The sequence below is a fragment of the Melitaea cinxia genome, chromosome 12 (genome assembly GCF_905220565.1).
Source record: "Melitaea cinxia chromosome 12, ilMelCinx1.1, whole genome shotgun sequence".
Lineage (NCBI taxonomy): Eukaryota > Metazoa > Arthropoda > Insecta > Lepidoptera > Nymphalidae > Melitaea > Melitaea cinxia.
Window position 1 is genome coordinate 10,528,291 of NC_059405.1, and position 20,534 is coordinate 10,548,824.

At 36.0% G+C, this 20,534-nt stretch overlaps 1 protein-coding gene and 1 long non-coding RNA gene across 2 annotated transcripts; both read left to right on the plus strand.

The window, feature by feature from the left end:
- The first annotated feature begins 279 nt into the window (after window positions 1-279).
- Window positions 280-1,357, plus strand: LOC123658752. Its single transcript, XR_006743928.1, has 2 exons — window positions 280-419; window positions 818-1,357. It is a non-coding gene; the product is annotated as an uncharacterized LOC123658752 (long non-coding RNA).
- A 15,151-nt stretch (window positions 1,358-16,508) lies between these two features.
- On the plus strand, window positions 16,509-19,165 carry LOC123658228. Its single transcript, XM_045593669.1, has 5 exons — window positions 16,509-16,569; window positions 17,369-17,576; window positions 17,840-17,970; window positions 18,049-18,198; window positions 19,014-19,165. Exons 1-5 carry the CDS (start codon window positions 16,509-16,511, stop codon window positions 19,163-19,165), a joined length of 702 nt encoding a protein of 233 aa, XP_045449625.1.
- The last annotated feature ends 1,369 nt before the right edge of the window (window positions 19,166-20,534 follow it).

Consider the following 20,534-nt stretch of genomic DNA (forward strand, 5'->3'; position numbering starts at 1 on the left):
GTGCTTAGCAACACATTCAGCGACTCATTTTTATATTATAGATTAAATTTTATATGTATCTTAATAAAAAAAATGTATGGTATGATATGTATTATACGGTAAGCTTACATAATTACACGAGGGTTTTATGTATTAGATTTTTAACCAAAGACAGTCGAGTTAGAGCGTTATGGTATGGCACATGCGATTATATAGATTTAAAAAATCTTGGTACATTTCATAGTACAGTGTACAAATTCTAAAAATATTTTATTTTATTTCAGAAAACCTTCAGTCGGATATGATATTCTCTTACGATATAGTAAAAAAGGCAAATGGCAAACATATGCTGAAATTAATTGATTATCGTTTTGGCGTACATGTTAAAGATAGCACGGAGTACCATTATGCAAATCTGTATAACGGTGATGAAAGAAAGAGTAAGTAATCTTATTGAAGTAATTTAGAAAAAAAAAATACCTGTATATCCTTTTCATGATAACACACCGCATAATCATGTTTGACTGGTGATAGTACATATTCTTACACATATAAAAACGGGTATTTAATCGACGAAGATATTGGATAGTGTGATAAATAAGAAATATCTTAAATTAAATCCTTTTCAGAATTCGTTTAACGGTAATACGTAATGTTATACAAAGTTTAGTATACCAAACTAATGATAAAACGTTTACTATTTTTATTAACATTATACATAACATAACAATGAGTACTAAATATTCATTTGAATTACTTTTAAATTTAGTTTTCTTTTTATATCTAAAATTATATATATAAACATGTATTCTTATTAATTGATAAAATTTTGTTTCAGCTGAACTAGTGAACAGATTTCTTAATAAGAATTGGACAATAATCACAAGAGTTTATGGTTCAGAATTTTACGATATAATTTACAACAAAATATTTAAAGCTTTAAAGAAGTACTTCAGGTCTAAGGACTTAGAAGATGTAATTTCATTGGAATAATAATCGCTTCTCAAATTTGAGTTATATTTTACTTAGAAGAATTCTTATTATTTCAAGGCTTTACTAGGCCTAATCTGTGATTGCAATCGTTTATTCGATAAAAAGTACTAGAATGTGCGTATATTTAGCGTATTTCATTTAATTTACTTTATTTACGAGTAATGTGTATAATATGTACTTTAAATTTTTAAAAAAATGTATTAAAGGAAAAATGAAATCAGTTTATTTGTTCGTACAATTAATTATATTAAATCAAAAATCACACGTGTTTTGTCACACATGTACAGTGTGTCATACTATCATTAGTTTTTAAGTTATAAAATCGTTACTAACACTTGTATAGATGTTAATCTGAATTCATTATTATTATTAAATATGCATTTTCGCACTCTTTTGTTTATTTTTACAGTATTTCCTCTATTGATAAGGGTTGTTTGTAAGAGATCATTATTTCTGATAAAACCGCATTTGCACTTTTTCTTAAGTTAGAATATTGTTTATGTATTTTTTTATGTACCTGAACAAAATCTTTGGACAGAAATATTTTTATGTTTTTAAGATATCGTTTGCGTCATAAAAAGAAAGTTAATTGAAAACATGAATTAAATGTCGTCAAACTTTAGTAAAAGAAAACAAAGAATAAAAGTTAATTTACTGCTTCAGCACCATAATTATACTTGTTAATGTAGGTATATTACTTACATTGAATAAACATTAATAAAGGATTTGAAACTAAATCATACGAGGTATCCTAATGATAGGTATATACATATTTGATTATTAAAAGCTTTTGTCATTAAAAAAATCAGTGTTTCTTGTAAGTGGATTTGTATTTGAATAATTTTAAACAGGTTGTGTATAAATGATATATTTATTTTCTAAGTCTACTTAATAAAGAAGGTTTTATTAGATGATTTAGTTTTATTTAGACTTTCTACACTGTAACTTATTACTTACTTTTACAAAATGTCTAATTAATTAGTAACGGTAACGAGACTCAGCTGATTGATATTTGAGCGCGTAACATTACGACATTGTTGCTACTGTAATTATAATACATCATTGCTATTGTAACGGGTTCATGACTTAACAGTATTTTAATCATTGGAAATAGTGTGTATTTCTAATGTATTAAAATTTATTAAGAAACAGACTTCTTACTTTGATCGATTCCAACTCACTGTAATTAATTTTAACTAAATCAGAAACTAGCCTCCACTTCAACACATTTTTTTAACCGACTTCCAAAAATGAGGAGGATCTCAATTCGATTGTTTTTTTAAAATGTAAGTTACCTCAGAACTTTTGACTGTGTGGACCGATTTTGATGATTTTTTTAAATCGAAAGTGGTACGTGTAAAATATCAGAAGCATAACACTCGTCAGGAGCTCTGACTTCCATACTAAGCACAGAAACACAACACTGCTTGAGAGCAGTATTATTTGGCTGTGATCTTCTACAAGCTTGAGGTACTTCACCAGTCGGACTACTCCAGATTTTGAGCAGGATACTTCCTGATGACGCGTTGGCGCAACGGTCACAGCACTGGTTTGTGACTGTTGCGCTGGTGGTTACTGGTGGCTTCGATCCCCGCACATGACACACACATATTGGCTATACAGATGTTTGTCGTGGTCTGGGTTTTTGTGCAGTCCTTGTGGGTCTCCCCCACCGTGCCTCGGAGAGCACGTTAAGCGATCGGTCCCGGTTGTTATTATGTACACCTGATAGCCATCGTTGCTCATGGTAGGGGTATATCCGCCAACCTGCATTGGAGCAACGTGGTGGATTAAGCTCTGATCCTTCTCCTACATATGGAGGAGGCCTATGCTCAGCAGTGGGATATTACAGGCTCAAGCGTATTCATCCTGCTGTGGCCTACCTCAATAAAATCAATTTTACTTTTTAGCGATTTTGGTCTATTAAACTTGAAAGGGTAATTTTTATCGTCAGTAGTAGCAAACACATAAGCTTTTAAATCAAATTAATGTGTTGCCATTTCATGCCATTATAATGTTAACATTGGTAACATTGGTTGGTTTTGGTAACATTTAAATGTTTCAAAATGCTCATAAATAAAATAGTATATATTATAATTTTGGGCAACACACATGAGTTCACGCCATTTTTGGCGCGAACTTGTTGAGGCCTATGTCCGGCAGTTACCATCGTCTTCACCGCCGTTGACATCAATGTCTGGTCATACACTGATTCCACTGTATTCATCTCCTATACAGGATACTGATGATCATTGTGTGTGTGTGTGTGTGCGTGCGTGCGTGCGTGCGTGCGTGCGTGCGTGCTAGCGTGTGTGCGTGCGGGCGGGCGGGCGGCCGGGCTGTCGTGCGAACGAACGCGCGTGCGTGCAGGCGGGCGGGCGGCCTTTCGGTCGTGCCTGCGTGCGTACGTACGTGCGTGCGTGCGTGAGACCGTGCGTGCGTGCGTGCGTGCGTGTGTGTGTGTGTGTGTGTGTGTGTGTGTGTGTGTGTGTATCTTTTTCCTAGGAAAATAGTTCAATTAAATTCATAATTAAAGATCGATAAAAATACCAAGTACTAAAAGCTGTCGAGGTTATTATGATAAATATTGATACGTGAAGCAAAAACTTTTTACCTCTTTTTACGCGAATTGCGCGGACGGAGGAGTATGAAATTTCGCATACTTATAGTTTATAAATAAATATTTATACCATACATATACAGTTATCTGTTCTTAAAGTAAGCAAGATAATGCTTGTGTTATAGGTAAAAGATGACTGGATAAACATACATATAAATAATACATATAAACAATACATATATATATACACACCCAGAGTATATATATATTACACCCAGACTCGGGGTGGGAATTAAACCCACAACCACCGGAGTAGAAAGCACACAAAACAACCTGCGCCAACAGGCTAGCCGTAGTTTATATATAGAAGGAGTGCAAAATGCTATTATAATATTTTTTTTTAAATTATTATTTCACATTACCATGTATTTGACACACACAGACTCTTTTGTATATTATTATAAAAGTATAGTCTTTGAGAACAGAACCTTCCTAATGTTGAAACTTGTAATTTGACTAACTAGTTATGATAAATAGATATTTTTTAAATACATGGAATCGTGATATTTGACATTTGACATTTAGTCGAAGTAATTAACTTTTTAGTTTTCTACAAATTTTGTCATAAAAAAAACTTAACTATAACGTTTTTTTTAGGATAATAATTATTATAAAATAATTATAGAATTCATAATTTAAGATTGGCGACTAAGGTACTCGGAGCGGATCCCCGTAAGCCACGAGTCAGGTCCTGCAACCGAAGTAGTTCACACGTAGCGACTTGTCGTTCCATGCGCTTAGCGACATGGAATGTCCGTACAATGAGGACAGGCCTCCCGAAGACCTGTGGAGGTTCAGGTTGCGTGCAAGACCTGCGCAAAACTTCTGTGATTGACACTGAGTTGACGAGACTTAACATCGCCGTTACGGCTCTCCAAGAAACCAGACACTGGACTTTTTTAATGGATCCAGACACTGGATCTATTAAAGAAGCCCATTACACATTTTTCTGGGTAGGAAAGGGTCAACACGATAATCGCGAGCATGGTGTGGGATTTGCCATCCGTAACGATCTTCTTTCATCTATTGAGACGCCTCGGGGAATTTCAGAGCGCTTAATGGTATTGCGTCTCTAAGGTAACTGTGGCTTTATAACGTTAATTTCCGCATATGCTCTTACATTAGACTCAACATCTGAAGTTAAAGATCGTTTGGAAAACTTCGTGCAAGGGTGTGGAATAATAACCACCCCACAATTCGGACCAAAGTAACGGTATACCAAGCGAGCATTGTCAGCATATTCTTGTACGAAGCCGAGACCTGGACTACGTACGCAAAGCATGAGCGTAAACTTAACGCTTTCCACATGCGTTGTTTACGGAGTGTCTTGGGCGTTACGGAAGGATGGGATAACGAACGAGGAAGTTCTTGCGAGAGCGCAGCTTCCCAGTCTCACTGCTTTACTTAGACAGCGACGACTTCGGTGGCTGGGGCATGTACATCGCATGGACATCACTAGACTTCCTAGGCAGGTCATGTTGGGTGTTATAGCGGACGCTAGAAGAAGTGTTGGGCGGCCCTAACTCCGTTTTAAAGATTGTACCAACCGTGATTTAGCTTAATTTAACATCGAGCAAGCTGAATGGGAGAAGTTCGCGGAGGACAGGGAACAGTGGAGGCTGAGGATTGGGAGGGGTATGAAGGTCCACGATGAATCATGGTTCAACAAGCTTGTTAAAGCTAGAGCCAAACAATACGAGGGTGACACTCATCCAGCCAATTAATGTGCCGCAACATATACCTACCCTGGTTGCGGTCGGTCTTGCCGCTCTAGAATTGGATTGCATAGTCACCAACGGAAGTGCGCAAAGGAAACATACACTGCTTAAAACATCTGCAATAGATGTAAGGGTTATAGTTAATAGATAGAGATAGATGAAATTAGTTATAGTTAAAAATTTTAAGATTGCGTAGTTTTGTGAGATAGGGCAGGAAATATCTTAGTCAAAATTTGGACTAACTCGATAAGGATCAACCTGACTTGATGCTTTTATATTAAGTCACAGCCAAATAAAACTGTTCAGACGTAGTTTCGGGTTCATGTGGTTAGTAAAATGCGAGTGAGTGAGAGCGCTATGTGTGGTGTGAGTAGATCGCTTCTTGTGTAGCGACCATTCATACGACGCGGTACAAGTATTTGTATATTTGTTTTTGGCCTGGAGGTAACAACTCGTGAGTCTCATCATCGTTTTTCAGAAATTACATAATAAGATAGGTCGTTACTCATGCTTGACAAATTATACCCAAACTCACAGTGGAGAAGTGAGATAGACTAAGCTTCCACTAATCCCTATTAAAAAAAGTTATTGTTGTTGCTGAGGGGTATTAGTGCGACCAGCATAATGACCAAAGCAACACTCAGCGACATTCGTTCGCTTCTGGTGTTGTCTGACGTCTTTAAGCTATGGTAATCGCTTACTATCAGGTGAGCCGTACGCTTGTTTGTCGAGTAAGTTTTAAAATAATAATAATAAAAAAAGGTTGAATTTGAAAGGATAACAGACACCGAGTTGGTGACACGAAGTTTATTTAACAAGAGCGAGACGTGAGTGGCGAGAAATATCCAACATAAGGCCAATGTTTGCTTGTATTTGAAAACCTGATAACTATTTTCATTGTCGTCGTATAGTATCATAACAATGCAATAATTTAAAAGAGCTGTTGTGTGGTTACGGCAGCAAAGAATATAGCCACTCTTTCTCTTCCCGTGGGTGTCGTAAGAGGCGAGTAAGGGATAACACAGTTCCACTACCACCTTGGAACTTAAAAAGCCGACTGATGGTGGGATAACCATCCAACTGCTGGATTTCAAATACACAGGCCGAAGACGGGTAACAGCAACTTCGGTGCGACAAAGCCAGCCCTGCGGTCATCAACCTGCCTGCCCAGCGTGGTGACTATGGGCAACACATGAGTTCGCGCCATTTTTGGCCTATGTCCAGCAGTGAACTGCGATAGGCTGAAGTGAATACAAAAGAGTGAGTATAATGAGCTATCCTTAAATACAGACATATGCCATACTGCATATTTTTCTAGGGCTATAAAAGGGGAATAATTCTATAATATATTGCTTTGTTATATTTTACAGCGTGTCAGCGGCGTTTTCGTTAAGTTCTCAGGCATTTTGATTTGTTCCGATTGTGTGATAAAAATTTAACAAAACCTTAACGATTTTTACACATAAACCTTCTCTGTGAATCACTCTGTCTATTAGTAAAAACAACTGACAATCCATTCAGGTAATTTTGATATTACTTATTACGAACAGACAGAAACACGGCGGATGACTTTGTTTTGTAATAAGTATAGATGATAAGAGATACAAATTAATCTTTGTACCCGATAAATAAGCAGGAAATGATGTAGTCTCGACGTCATATATTTATATACATTAATTTTTTGTTTATATATTTTATTAATATTCATTTTCTCGAATTCGAATTGTTTGCTCTTCGCTAATTGTATATTTTTACGTATTGAATGGTACGGGTAAGGTGAGAAAGAATTCTTCGAGAAATATATAATGAAAAATTTTACGGAACTGAAAGTTTTACGAGCTGATTATTATCAAGATCTAGGAGCTCCGTTTATAACAGTCGCTAAAGTGTTTGGAATTAGATAGATATAATTTCTTCTTTTGTGACAATACTTCGAACTTAATTCATGACAATATATCATCACAAATTTCTTTGCAAAAATATAGATTATGTAGTCGTAATAAACACAAATATGGGTGAAACCGAAGAATGGCGATAGCATCTTAGTGAGACAAAAATATACGGAATATATTATATACTAGCTGTGCCCACGACTTCGTCCGCGTGGAATTTGACAAAAAAGTTTTTTTTTTCAGTTCGCAGAGTTATAAAATAAATAAATTTCTAAAATAAAAGAAGCCTAAGTTACTCCTTACTACATCAGCTAAAGAAAGTCCAGTGAAAGTCCCGTCAAAATCGGTCCAGTCGTTTCAGAGATTTGCCGGAACAAACACACAGACAGACAAACAGACACACCATAAATTGTAAAAAATGTTATTTTGGTATATTTGCCGTGTATACATTCATATACATTTAGTAAATAGCGGTTGTTTCAATATTACAAAGAGACACAACAATTTTATTTATTTGTATAGAATACGGATGATGTTGTAGGTATACAAAACAACTTTTATATTATTGTAATCGACTAAATTAAAAAAAAATATATATAAATCTTTTTATCGTGAGCATATATAAAAGCGAACGAGGAACAATTCCGCGATGCAGTCGAATATTCGGTTATTCAAAAATGGGCTACTTAATATATATTGCCATAATTTCGATTCAGTTTATAAGTGTCCTGGCAACACGTAAGTCATTTTGGCAGTATATTAATTTTAATTATGTATATATTTATATTATTTGATCCGCCAACCCGCATTGGAGCAGCGTGGTTAATTAAGCTCTGATCCTTCTCCTATATGGGAATAGAGGCCTATAGTAGCATAGAGGCCTATAGAGGCATATACCAGCAGTGGGATATTACGCGGCTTCGAACGGAAATCTTACTATATTAGTAAGTCAAGGGAGAGTGTCAGAGAGTCTCTCAAAGAGAGAAAGAGTGTCACCTTTTTTAAAACTGATATTGTCTGGAATTTGAATAAAATTTTAATCAAATTTGTCCATATATTGTAGGTTCTCTCATTAATCATAGAATTTTTGTGAATTTATAAACATATACAAGTGTTACAGAGATAGTCTAGAGTCTGAGAAAGGGCATAGGCTACTTTTTAATGCGAAAAAGAGGTGTAAGGGGTTGAAAGGTAGGGATGAAAAGTTGTATGGAAGTATCGTCGTTTTTAGAGCCAGAAGCTTGATACTAATTTTTAGGCTGTTGATTCGATACAAATAAATATGACATTAAAGTTTTTAAAAATTTAGGCTGTAAAATAACAATAGGGAATAGAGTATGAAAGTTTGTAAGGTTTATGTGAATGTTTTATAAGTTTGCGACAAGAGACAAAATATTAGAGTTATTCTGATATCCAAATTAAGCCATAAGATATATCCAAAAAATGCTATCCAAAATCACTGTGTATCACACACGCGGATAAAGTCACGGGCACAGCTAGTATTTACATAATCTGAAGGATAACTTGAAGTAAGTACTTACTGTACAACTGATTTATGACAAGCTTTAACACCAATTTATTTCCAAATTAAAAAAAAAATAATAATAATAATAAATACACATATTTACAATTTAAAATTTAGGACGATGTTAGGATAATATCTTGATTCCATTTGACGAATGATTTTCTATTTCGTAAAAGTAATGGATATAAAAAAGAGAAATATTTTTACTTATTAAGGCAAATTACATTTAAAACTTCTAAAACTTCTATCGACAAATTCACGATAGGATTTAAATGAAAAAAAAAAAACAAACATCATTTGGATTATCAAACGGAGATCAACTCTGACAGTGTTTTAAGATATGCATTGATAATATAAATGTCTATATGTGTTATCTTCTGTACAAATAAAATTGAACGTTGCTATGCGCATAGCTCGAGAATGGCTCGACCTATTCGGCTAATTTATTTTTTTGTATGTTCCTTAATGCCCACATAAGGTTTTAATGCTTAAAAAAATGTTTACTATTAATTTTTGACAGAACGAAGTCTGTCCAGGCAACCTAGTTTAAATTTTTTTTTATAGTAAGCGTAGTGAGTCAAAAACAAAATTTTATATTTATAAGTCCGCCAACCCGCAATATAGCATAGCGTGGTGGATTAAGCTACTACACTTTTTCTACATGGAGAAAGAGGCCTATGCCTAGCAGTGGCATGTTACAGGCTGAATAATTTATTTATAAGTACGTATTAATGATAATTTTTCGAACAACATGGTTGAAATTTCATTTATAATTTTCAATCAAATAAACGTACAAATGTACAGCTGGGAACTTTTTTCTGTTGCTAGAAAGCTGACATTAAAGTTATAGATACTTAATTTTCTTTTTATTTTTGGGATTATTATTAGCAAGGCAAATGTCAGTTCCAACACTATATCATTGAGGTAGGCTACAGTAGGAAACCTGGAGGTAACTGAGCCCGGGTTATCCGAGGCCCAGTACGGGTTCAGAGCGGGGCGGTCCACATTAGACGCCCTGCTCTGGCTTAAAAGATGGACGCAGGCGGCGGTCCGCGACGGGGAGAAGGCGTTGGCTGTCTCGCTTGACATCGCTAACGCCTTTAACAGCCTACCACACGCGACGATACTGGAGGCACTCCGCTACCACCGGGTGCCTCTGTATCTGCGGACGCTGCTGGGCGACTACCTCCAGGGTCGCGAGGTCCTATTGCCAGGGCGCGACGGTCTGCGGCGACGTCGTGTCTCGTGCGGAGTTCCACAGGGGTCAGTGCTGGGACCGCTCCTGTGGAACATCGGCTACGACTGGGTGCTTCGGGGCACGTTGCCCGCAAGTGTGCGGGTCTCGTGCTACGCCGACGACACCCTAGTCGTGGCAAAAGGAAGGGACCTCGCGGAGGTAATGCGGTTGGCCACGGCTGGCGCAACACTTGTGGTCGGCCGTATACGAGCCCTGGGGCTGGAAGTCGCCCTGACGAAGACCGAGGCCCTACTGTTCCATGGGCCTCGAGGGGGACCCCGTCCAGGTACGCGGGTGACTGTTGATGGGGTTTCGGTCCGGGTGGGGACCCAGATGAGGTACCTGGGTCTCACCCTGGACGGGAGGTGGGCTTTTGGGGCTCATTTTGCAGAGCTAGCCCCAAGAGTCGTGAAAGCCGCCGCCTCACTGGGAAGGCTGCTGCCGAACGTGGGTGGTCCGAGTGCCCATTGCCGTCGGCTGTACTCCGGGGTCATCCGGAGTATGGCCATGTACGGGGCACCCATCTGGGCGGACGCCCTCGGTCGCGCCAACAAAATCCAGCTGCGACGGCCGCAGCGGGTCATCGCGACGAGGGCGATACGCGGTTACCGGACGGTGTCCTGGACGGCGGCGTGCGTGCTGGCCGGCGATCCCCTCTGGGAACTGCAGGCGGAGATCCTCGCCGAAACATATCATTTTGTGGCGGCGAGGAGATCCCGGGGGGAGTCTCCTACGTGGGAGGAGCTCGCACGCATGCAGAGGCTGGCGCAGGACACCCTGTTGCGGCGGTGGACGGAGGACTTGGCTTCGCCAGTCCCCGGGCAGTGGACGGTGGACGCAGTGAAGCCGGTCCTCCGGAAGTGGGTGAGGCGGCGGTTCGGGCCGCTGACTTTCCGTCTGGTGCAGGTGCTTTCCGGACATGGGTGCTTCGGTAAGTACCTGCACCAAATCGCGAGACGGGAGGCGACTCCAGCCTGCCACGAGTGTGGAGCGCCAGAAGATACGGCGCTCCACACGCTGGAGGCGTGCGCCACTTGGGAACCGCAGCGGCGCACGCTTTCAGCGGTTATCGGACGGGATCTCTCGCTGCCGAGTGTCGTAAAGGCCATGCTTGACAGCGAGAGATCGTGGCAGGCGGTGGTCTCCTTCTGCGAAGAGGTAATGACGCAGAAGGAGACCGCGGAGCGGGCCAGAGAGGAAGACGCCTCTGCTGGCCCACTCCGGCGCAGACGTACGGGGGCAAGGAGAAGGCGGTTTGCCCACCTCCTCCCCCCCTCGTAATAGTGGGGTCGGCGGCCGATAGTCGGGGGACTTCGGCCGGCCGGACGACACGACCCCATACGTCTGGGGGTGGCCTTGTTGTGAGCGAGGCCACCCCACCATCATTCCGGGGCCCGGAAGCTTTGTCCGGGCCTACCGCTGAGGCGAGGTGGCGAATGCTAGCGCGACCCCTCTCGCCCCACCCAGGCGGATGACTGCTAACACGTGGTGGTTTTTAGTCAGTAGGAGTCTGACATAACCCTCTGGCGCCCCCGCGCTGGAGGGTATCCATGATGGATTTTCCCCACGTAAAAAAAAAAAAAAAAAAAAAAAAAAAAAAAAAAAAAAAAAAAAAAAAGGCTACAGTAGGAAATATCAATTCTAAAATTCTGAAGCAGCTTGTCTGGGGAAGTACCTCAATCTTACAGAAAATCACAGCCAACTAACAACGCTTTCAAGCAGTATTGCGTTTCTGTGGTAAGGTGGCCAGAGCTCCTTGGGAAGGTCAAAGGTATGGACGGCAACGCGCTTGCGATACATCAAGTATGGCAGGTGTCTATAGGCTACGGTAACCGCTTACCATCATCCAACATAACTTGTTTGCTGACCTAGTTAAATAATTAACAAACACTTCACACTCAACGGCCCCCAGTAGGATTTTCCCTGTGTTGGGGGTCAATGTCTGTCATGAGCGGGAATCGAACCCGCGACCGCCAGCGCAACAGCCAGTACTATGACCGCTGCGCCAACGCGTCCTCTAGTTATATAAAAAACCTAATCACAATCGACAGCTTATCAATATAGGTACTCTATTATTAATTTCTTAATATTATTTAAGAACAATAATTAACCATAACAATTGCATTGCAGAGCCAGAGATACCGTTGAAGTGTTTACTTCAGGACAATAAAATATTTGATATATTTGGTAAAAGTTCCGTTCAGCCTTCTCCAAAAGTCAAAAAACTTCCTCAAATTGACTATTTTAGGGCCGATAAAATTAATCTTGATAAGGATGGCTTCGTATTTGATACAACGAATGTTGAATATCTAGGTTTAGATAAAGCAATTTTAGATGACTTTGGGTGAGTATTAAAATGTAAACATGTATTATTGTTTGTGTAAAATAATATTGTGCTTGTTACGCTGGCGGTTGCGGGTTCGATCCCCGCACGTGACAAACATTTGTATTGGCTATACAGGTGTTTGCCGTGGTTTGGGTGTATGTGCAGTCCTTGTGGGTCTCCCCACCGTGCCTCGGAGAGCACGTTAAGCCGTCGGCCCCGGTTGTTATCATGTACACCTGATAGCGATCGTTACTCATAGCAGGGAATATATCTGCCAACCCGCATTGGAGCAGCATGGTGGATTAAGCTCTGATCCTTCCCCTACGTGGGAAAAGAGACCTATGCCCAGTAGTGGGATATTACAGGCTGAAGCGAATTATTTGTATAATAGTTGTAACGACGAACTAACGAAGTTAAGCTAAAGATATTTTTGTCTTAAACTTAAGGAAGATATTTTTGTCTTAAACTTTTATTAATTTATTAATAAAGATAATTATATACAGAACCCATAATCAGTAATTTAAGCTATTTTTTAACCGACTTCCAAAAAGGAGGATGATACTAAATTCGACGTATATATATATTTTTTATGTATGTTCGGGGATAACTTTGTCGTTTATGAACCGATTTTAATAATTCTTTTTTCGTTGGAAAGGAAATACCCCAAGTCTGGTACCATGATAAGGAAACCAGGATCTGATGATGGAATCCCAGAGAAATCAAGGCTAACCCTCGAAAATCGCAGTGACGACTAGTGCGTTTGTTAAATTTTTATCGTCTACTTACGTTGTATTACTTGTCGATGTAATCGAAGTCGGTGTTTTTTCGTTTGCAAGCAAACACAATTATTTTCTTATAATAAATTAAAACAGTATTTTTTTACAGACTTAGTTTTATCTATAACGTATCAAAGGTAACTTTCCATACAGATGTGCTTGTGCGATGTCCTTACAAAGCGAATGGAACATTATTTTCAAAACCAATTTACGGAGAAGGTTTTATTGAAGTATTTATTAGTAGGTATTCCAAACTATAAAAATATTTTTATGTTTGTTTTATCAATAACCAACACATTACAACAATATTACAAAGGTTGACTTCTTTTGAGTGCAACGAGCTCCAGTGCCAGAAGTAGTCAATCTTCTTTAGTACATCCATACTTTACTACAGAGCTTGAAAACGAAATAAGCATACCTTTACAAAGAATAAAAATAAAAAATGAAAAACATCAGGCGCGCGCGCGCCTTTGTGTGCGTCTGTGTGCTTAAAGCTATACGTATTTGTAAGCAGAAACAACTTTTGTAGAGCTATGTATTCTTTATATCATATTTGTTCTATTATGTGTTATTTTATTACATGACGACATTGTTTGACGACAGTAAATGTTTTGTATTTTTTAGAAAATATTCAATTCGGTCTGACTATGCCGTTTGAAATTGTTGAATCAAACGATAACAGGGTCATAGAACTAAAGAAATTCTTTTACTGGTACGATACAAAAGATTATGCTCAATATAAGCTCGACAATCTTTATTATGGTAACAAGGAGCAAAGTAAGTTTTTTTTGTTGCATTGATATTTTAAGTAAATATTTGGTAAGACTAATTTTAATTTATATTAAAGATATACTAGATGACTTATAATTTATTGATTTTTGAGATTTATTTTATAATTTTACTAGCCGGCTAAGTTCACAATAAAATTAACTTAAAATAATCGTAAAAATAACCCTTTCAGGTGAAACAATGCATTATCTTTTGAATGAGAATTGGAAGTACATGATGACACATTTTGGAGATATTTATATGGATAAAATAGCAGACAAGGTATTTGACATATTTAAAAACTATATGCTCGATGTCCCTTTGAAGGACATCAATAAATGTTAAATATTTATTATTAAGAAATATTAATAATATTACAGCAATACTGTCATTAAATCGTTTTTTTTTTAAATATTGTGTCATTATTTATCGAACCCAATACTTTATGCTAATAAAAGAAATAAAATTAAACCAAGACGAAAAATATGTAGTGAAAACTTCTTCTTTATCAAACTAGACATCATTTAACTTCGTAATAGGTATAATGATAAAAGTTATCAGAAGTTTCATTATATAAAAAGGTAAATGAGCTGCAAATATACGTTTGTAAAAAGTAATTTTTCAACAACAAAAAAAACGGGTATTTTAACAAGAGCTTTGATCAGTCAGTCGTTCAGTCAATTTAGCCGAATCCGAAAATATTGTTTCATTATAATGATTAAAATTTGTGTAAACAATAGAAAACAATATAAAAATATAAAATAAAGACAAATTGCCCTTTTGTACCGTTGTATTATTTCAAATTACCTACAATATTAAAGCTTAAGTTAAATTTCTGATCAAAATTTTAATCAAATGCAGTTTACATTACATAATCAATGTATATTACATAATCAAATCGTCCAAATACTCATACAGACTTGAATTGATTTATCGTGAGTATCGAATACCAAGTTGTATGGTTACTTTGCTATTTACGTTCCGATGACATTTGTCCAAACGAGCCTATTATTTTTCGACGACTATAGAGTGTTCGAACGAATCAACTTTTATTTTTAACATGCAGTTTCATTGACCAAATTACTATTCAAACATAAGATATGATAAGTATTTAACCTAATGGTGGAAAAAATTTGTTTCTAATCAATGATTTTTATCTATAGTAATTGGTCCAGATGAGGTTTTTAACACAAAAAAATCACCAAAAAAACGTGTGATGCTGAGTTTAGTTATTTATAAACAGTAATTAATGAATGATACTAGTATATAATAAATTGTAGGTTATAGTCATAAATATTCATGACTTTATAAGCCTTTAGGAAGTTTCCAAAACATAATCTTGTTGCTTAATTTTTTGTATTACGAAATATATCAAAAAAATTATACTTATAGTGTATATTCAAACATGTCTGTTCTTCTTTGCAGAGTCTACATTTTGAGTAGCTTCACTTTTTAAATAATTAAAACCCTAATTTGTAAGATGACGATTCGAAGGTGCTTTTGAAGCCCATTTGAATAAAGATATTTTGATTTTGACTTTAAACAACTGAGGTAGGGCAAAGCGGTAAATTTCCTGCTCAAAATATAGAGCTACCTCCACAAATATGTGTACAAAGTTTCATGATAATCGGTTAAGTAGTTTTCGCGTGAAAGCGTAACAAACAAACTTACATTCACATTTATAATATATTATTATATTTAATTCATATAATTCACGTCTCTGTACATGCCTGTTTACTTTTTAACAAGATAACACGAATGGCCATGATCTTCCACTAACAAGATCATTAATAAGTGGAAACATGAAATATCTAAAGGATTGAAAATTCAGAACTTATCAGATATTTTCTGGATTTTCGATTAAAACTTTTTTATCAAACTAAAAAGAGTGATTAAATACAATTCTATTCAGCATGTATCATCCCACTGCTGGGCATAAGCCTCTTTCTTCATGTGAGAGAAGGGTCGGAGCTTAATCCACTTAATTGGGTTGCGCCGTGGCGGATGTATTCCCTACTATGAGTAATGGTATCTATCTGGTGTCTGTGATATCAACCGGAACCAACAGCTTAACGTACTCTTCGAGGCAAGCTCGGGAAACCCACAAGGATAGACACCCAGACTAGAAATAAACATTTATACAAATAAAAATATTTACTGCGAGCGGGAATCGAACCGGAGCAGCCGGTGTATAAGCATAATAGTATCTAATTAACACACATTTCTATAATTTTTTGAAATGTCTGTATGTCTGTTTGTTTGAATATACACCACACCCTTAAGATTAAAGGTTAAAAAATTAGAATAATCAGAAACCTTGAGGACTGCTTAGGTTTCCAGCCTGATCTTGACCCTCTTAGTGCATACTATTTAAATAATTACATATTTCTATTGACTATTTAACCATTAAAATCCGTCATTTTGTTAACATGATCGACACAACTAAATTAAATTAAATATTATTATGTCATACCACAAACTACTATGATAAAAATTGAATAATTAAGATTACGTAATGTCCCACAAATCATATCATCCATAAGTAGAAAAACATTAGTCTCCGATAAGAAATTATGTAGAAACGAATTTCATATATATATGAGGTGAATATTAAATAACCCAAGTAGTAGTGATAGTAGCAGAGCGCACAGTTTACGAATTATACAATTCAGTCATGAGTCCTTTGTTGTATTTCGCATTGGGTGTTATTCAACTTTCAAGTGTCTTAGCAACAGGTAAGTACGCTGCTATGTGGTAGATCAATTTTTGATTTGTAGAATGTTAAAAACGGTACTATATTTTATTTCAGAAACAAAACAATATTGTAAATATTCTTAATCCTCTCCTCTTGACCTTGATTTGAATTGACTTGAACTCTTAAAGTATGGAGTATACTGTAGCTACTGAAGCCAATTATGGCCAATTAATAATGGGGTTCTATCGTCTGAATGGATAGTGTACGATAGTTTTTTAAACTCTAGAGAGTCAGTTTCGGGATCACCTTGAACTTGGAAGATAGCGTATATAAAAGCAACAATGTATTTATATACGCCTAATGATTATTTATATAAACTTTTTATCTTATGTTTATATTAAACCCCATTTTATTTTTATAAAAATACTTGTCAGATCTAAAATAAATTTAAATGGGATCAAATGACACGTTCTTTTTATCGATTAAAACGAAAACAGCGAAATCGGTCGACCTCCTTTTCTGGAAGCCGGTTAAAACATTGCACGTTACTCGACAGATAGCTTGTAAATGTATAAAATGTAAGTAACATATTTGTGTAGGTACTTATATTTTCAATTAAGATAATTTTAATTAAAAATTTTATAGTAAGAAAATGTTCAACCTCAATCTTCAACTCTAACCTCCGATTAAAACCTCCGACTTAAAAGTTGCGCAACGAACTCGAAACCGAAGGTGTACTAATAGTCCGAAGTTCCGATTTATGGGAGCCGGAGTCAAACTCCGTAACATTCCTATTACATACCTACGTTTTTGCGTATAAATGTTTATATTTTTTTCAGATCAAATACCGCTAAAATGTTTTCTCCAAAACTACAACCTCTTCAGCATATTCAGCAAAACTTCGTATGATGTGGATCCTAACAGCAATACCCAACATTTTGGCACTGTGGTAGTGGATTCAGCTGGTTTCAACAAGGATGGCTGGAATCATGAAGCAAAGAACATAAAATATTATGGCTTAGATGATGCTATTTTAGATTACTTTGGGTAGGTATTCTGATAATTAAAGGTATTTTTCCAAACACCTCAATTATAAAATAATATAAATTATTAGTTTATCGATAAGCTCTAGAGATGTGGTATTTGTTTTTTTTTTTGATGATATGTTGTTATTTTATTTTATTAATACATACGCCTACGCTGAAAGAGTGCTAGACGAATTTCATTGACTCTCGAACATAGATTGGTGTGGTAAACTGTTATCAATAACAATTTTCATTGAATAAGGCAATTTATCTTTTATTTTGCAGATTCAATTTTACCTCAAATGTGCTACAACTTACCTTCCACACAGATATGGTTGTAACGTATGATTACAAATCAAGTGGATCTGTATTTTCATTACCTTTAAATGGACAAGGTTTTGCTGAAGTAACTCTCAGTAAGTTTAGAAAACAAGGTTATATCCATAAAATGCGTAATGATTTTTAAATAATTTATAATTTTATTTTTGTTTCAGAAAATATTCAAGTAGGTTATACCATACCATTTGATATCAAAGAGGTTGATGACAAAAAGTTTATACAACTTAAAAACTTTGATTACTGGTACGATATAAAAGACAAAGCTGAATTAAAGTTTTCGAGTCACAATCAAGATAAGGAATTAAGTAAGTGGATTTTACGTATTAGTACTATATACGGTTGTCTTTTTCTTGTATTAGTATAATTTTATTAGTATTACATATTACTATACGTTAAGTCCTCCACTTCGTTTGTTTATCTATGTGTCTGTTTGATGTGATAACTTTTAAGTCACTGAAGAGAACCTCATGCTGCTGTAAGCTATTGCCAATTTACATCATGAATAATGATGATAATATTATTTATTATACACCATCAAAAGATACAAACAAACAGTACAATTAGAGGAAGATGTACAAAGGTCTTATCGTTAAAGGAGTGATTGCTTCCAGACAACCTTTGGGTTTAGTACAGGGTATAGAAAAGCGGTTAGGAAATGTACGAATGTTTTTAAATAAACTAGAGTAAATTACAATGGCATATAAATATATACATATATGCACACATGCATACAAAATTATACTATCCAAAGGTGAAAAGACAATCATGGCGAATTTAGTGGCAAATAATGAGCCTTAAGATACTTTAGAAGCTAAAGAGTGATTGGGCTTGTCATATAGATAGAGGAATAAGAATGTTTAGGTGTCCAATTTGTTAAGATTAACTGAAACTGAGAAAATTGAAATATGGCGAAATCTGTTAAAAATGTCGAAATACACGAATTTCAATTATTCCTCTTTTATAGGTTTATAGAAAAGTACGTCACGGTATCTTTTATAAATAGCTACTGTATCAATAGAGACTTATAAAAATGGTCATGTATAATGCGGTAAATCGAAAACTATAATAACATAATAAAGAACAAAAAATTTAGACCCCACTGACGCTGAATTTTTTTCAGGTGATTCTATACAACAGCAGCTAAATCAAAAATGGAAGTATGTTACGTCACATTTTGGAAAAGTTTTTTATGATTCCCTCGCTGAGAAAATATTTAGCATGTTTAAAGATTATGTCATGACTTTGCCTTTAAAGGACTTTGCTAAGTGTTAATTTTTAATAATTTATTAATATTATTTGTTATATATCTTATTCCCTCTAAATGATTTTATATTTTCTTTACCTAATTCTGACATAAGTAGTTCTTATCAACGAAGAAGGCTTCTTAGCTTTGTAGCAGAGTTTGTATTAATAAATACTGTAATTAAGTGTTACATTTTATTTGGACTTCTTGCTTTTAAAAGTGATAACACTGTGACTAATTTAACATTAAAATAAGATAATTTAATGTATAAATAAATTAAACGAAGAATTGATAATTACTTGATTGTGGCCATGATATTTTAATGTTAATAAAAAAAAGTAGATCGTATAATCACAATCGTCAAACCTGTTCAATTTTGGAAGACTTTATACCATTATTTTAAGTTGAATTTAACTTATAATCATTCTATCAAACATAAAATACATAAATGGACAATAATAAAAGAAAATTTATAAAAACAATTACAATAATTCATAACTAATATGTTCAAATAAATAATATAATAAATACTTACACTCAAATAATGTTTTAAGTCTACTGTAGCGCAAAATATGTGTTAATTAGACATGATGGCACATGATCTAAACATACTCCTTACTTTAATTTTTTTCATTATTTACAGCGTTTTTAAATAAGAACTTGAAATAAATCTCTTATAAGAAGATAAATTATACTAAAACCTATAAAATGTGAAGCAATGGAAGTAGAATCCAGTTTTTTAGATTATATAAAACAATATTCTTATACTTTTAAATCTGTTTACGTAGCTGACAAATAACAATACATTGAAATTCGGCCATGCCGAGAACGCCGCTGTTCCCGCAACGACGATGTGCGGTCTATTGGTGGTCGTCTGAGATCTTCGGGCGGCCTTACCGTTGGCCAGTTTTACCTGTTGCGCAAAGGGGATCGATCTCCTTCTGACTCTATTTTTTAGTATATAATATTTATTTATTTCCAATATTTGGTACATAGCAAAATAATTTGTAACGATAATAAATGCATTAGTATAAAAGTGTGTCGCGGTCTTTAACGCCTACCTCACAAAGCGTCACATCACAAAGTTGACCAAATGTAACAAATATAAACAAAAACACAAAATTATCACTAGGAAAAAGACCAAACAACAAAAAAATAACTATGATAAAGCAATGATAATAAAAAAGAGATGCATGATGTGGAATTCAAAGAAGTGTGTTGTGTGTGAGTACGAAGAATATTTGTGTGTGTGTGTGACGTGTATGTGTATATTTGTTGTGTGTGTGTGTATTTGTATTTGTGTGTTAGTTTTATTTTGTTTGCTTATCGTCGGTCACCATCATCATCGCAGACCACTGCTGGCCTTAGGCCACCAGAAATTTGCGCCAAAAATGGCGT

Bases quoted from the DNA above. Each gene is read 5' to 3' on its own strand.
- LOC123658228 (XM_045593669.1), top strand. From the start codon at position 16,509: ATGAGTCCTTTGTTGTATTTCGCATTGGGTGTTATTCAACTTTCAAGT. The intron at 17,971-18,048 runs GTAAGTTTAGAA...TTTTTGTTTCAG, and splicing joins TTTTGCTGAAGTAACTCTCA to AAAATATTCAAGTAGGTTAT. The intron at 18,199-19,013 runs GTAAGTGGATTT...AATTTTTTTCAG, and splicing joins CAATCAAGATAAGGAATTAA to GTGATTCTATACAACAGCAG.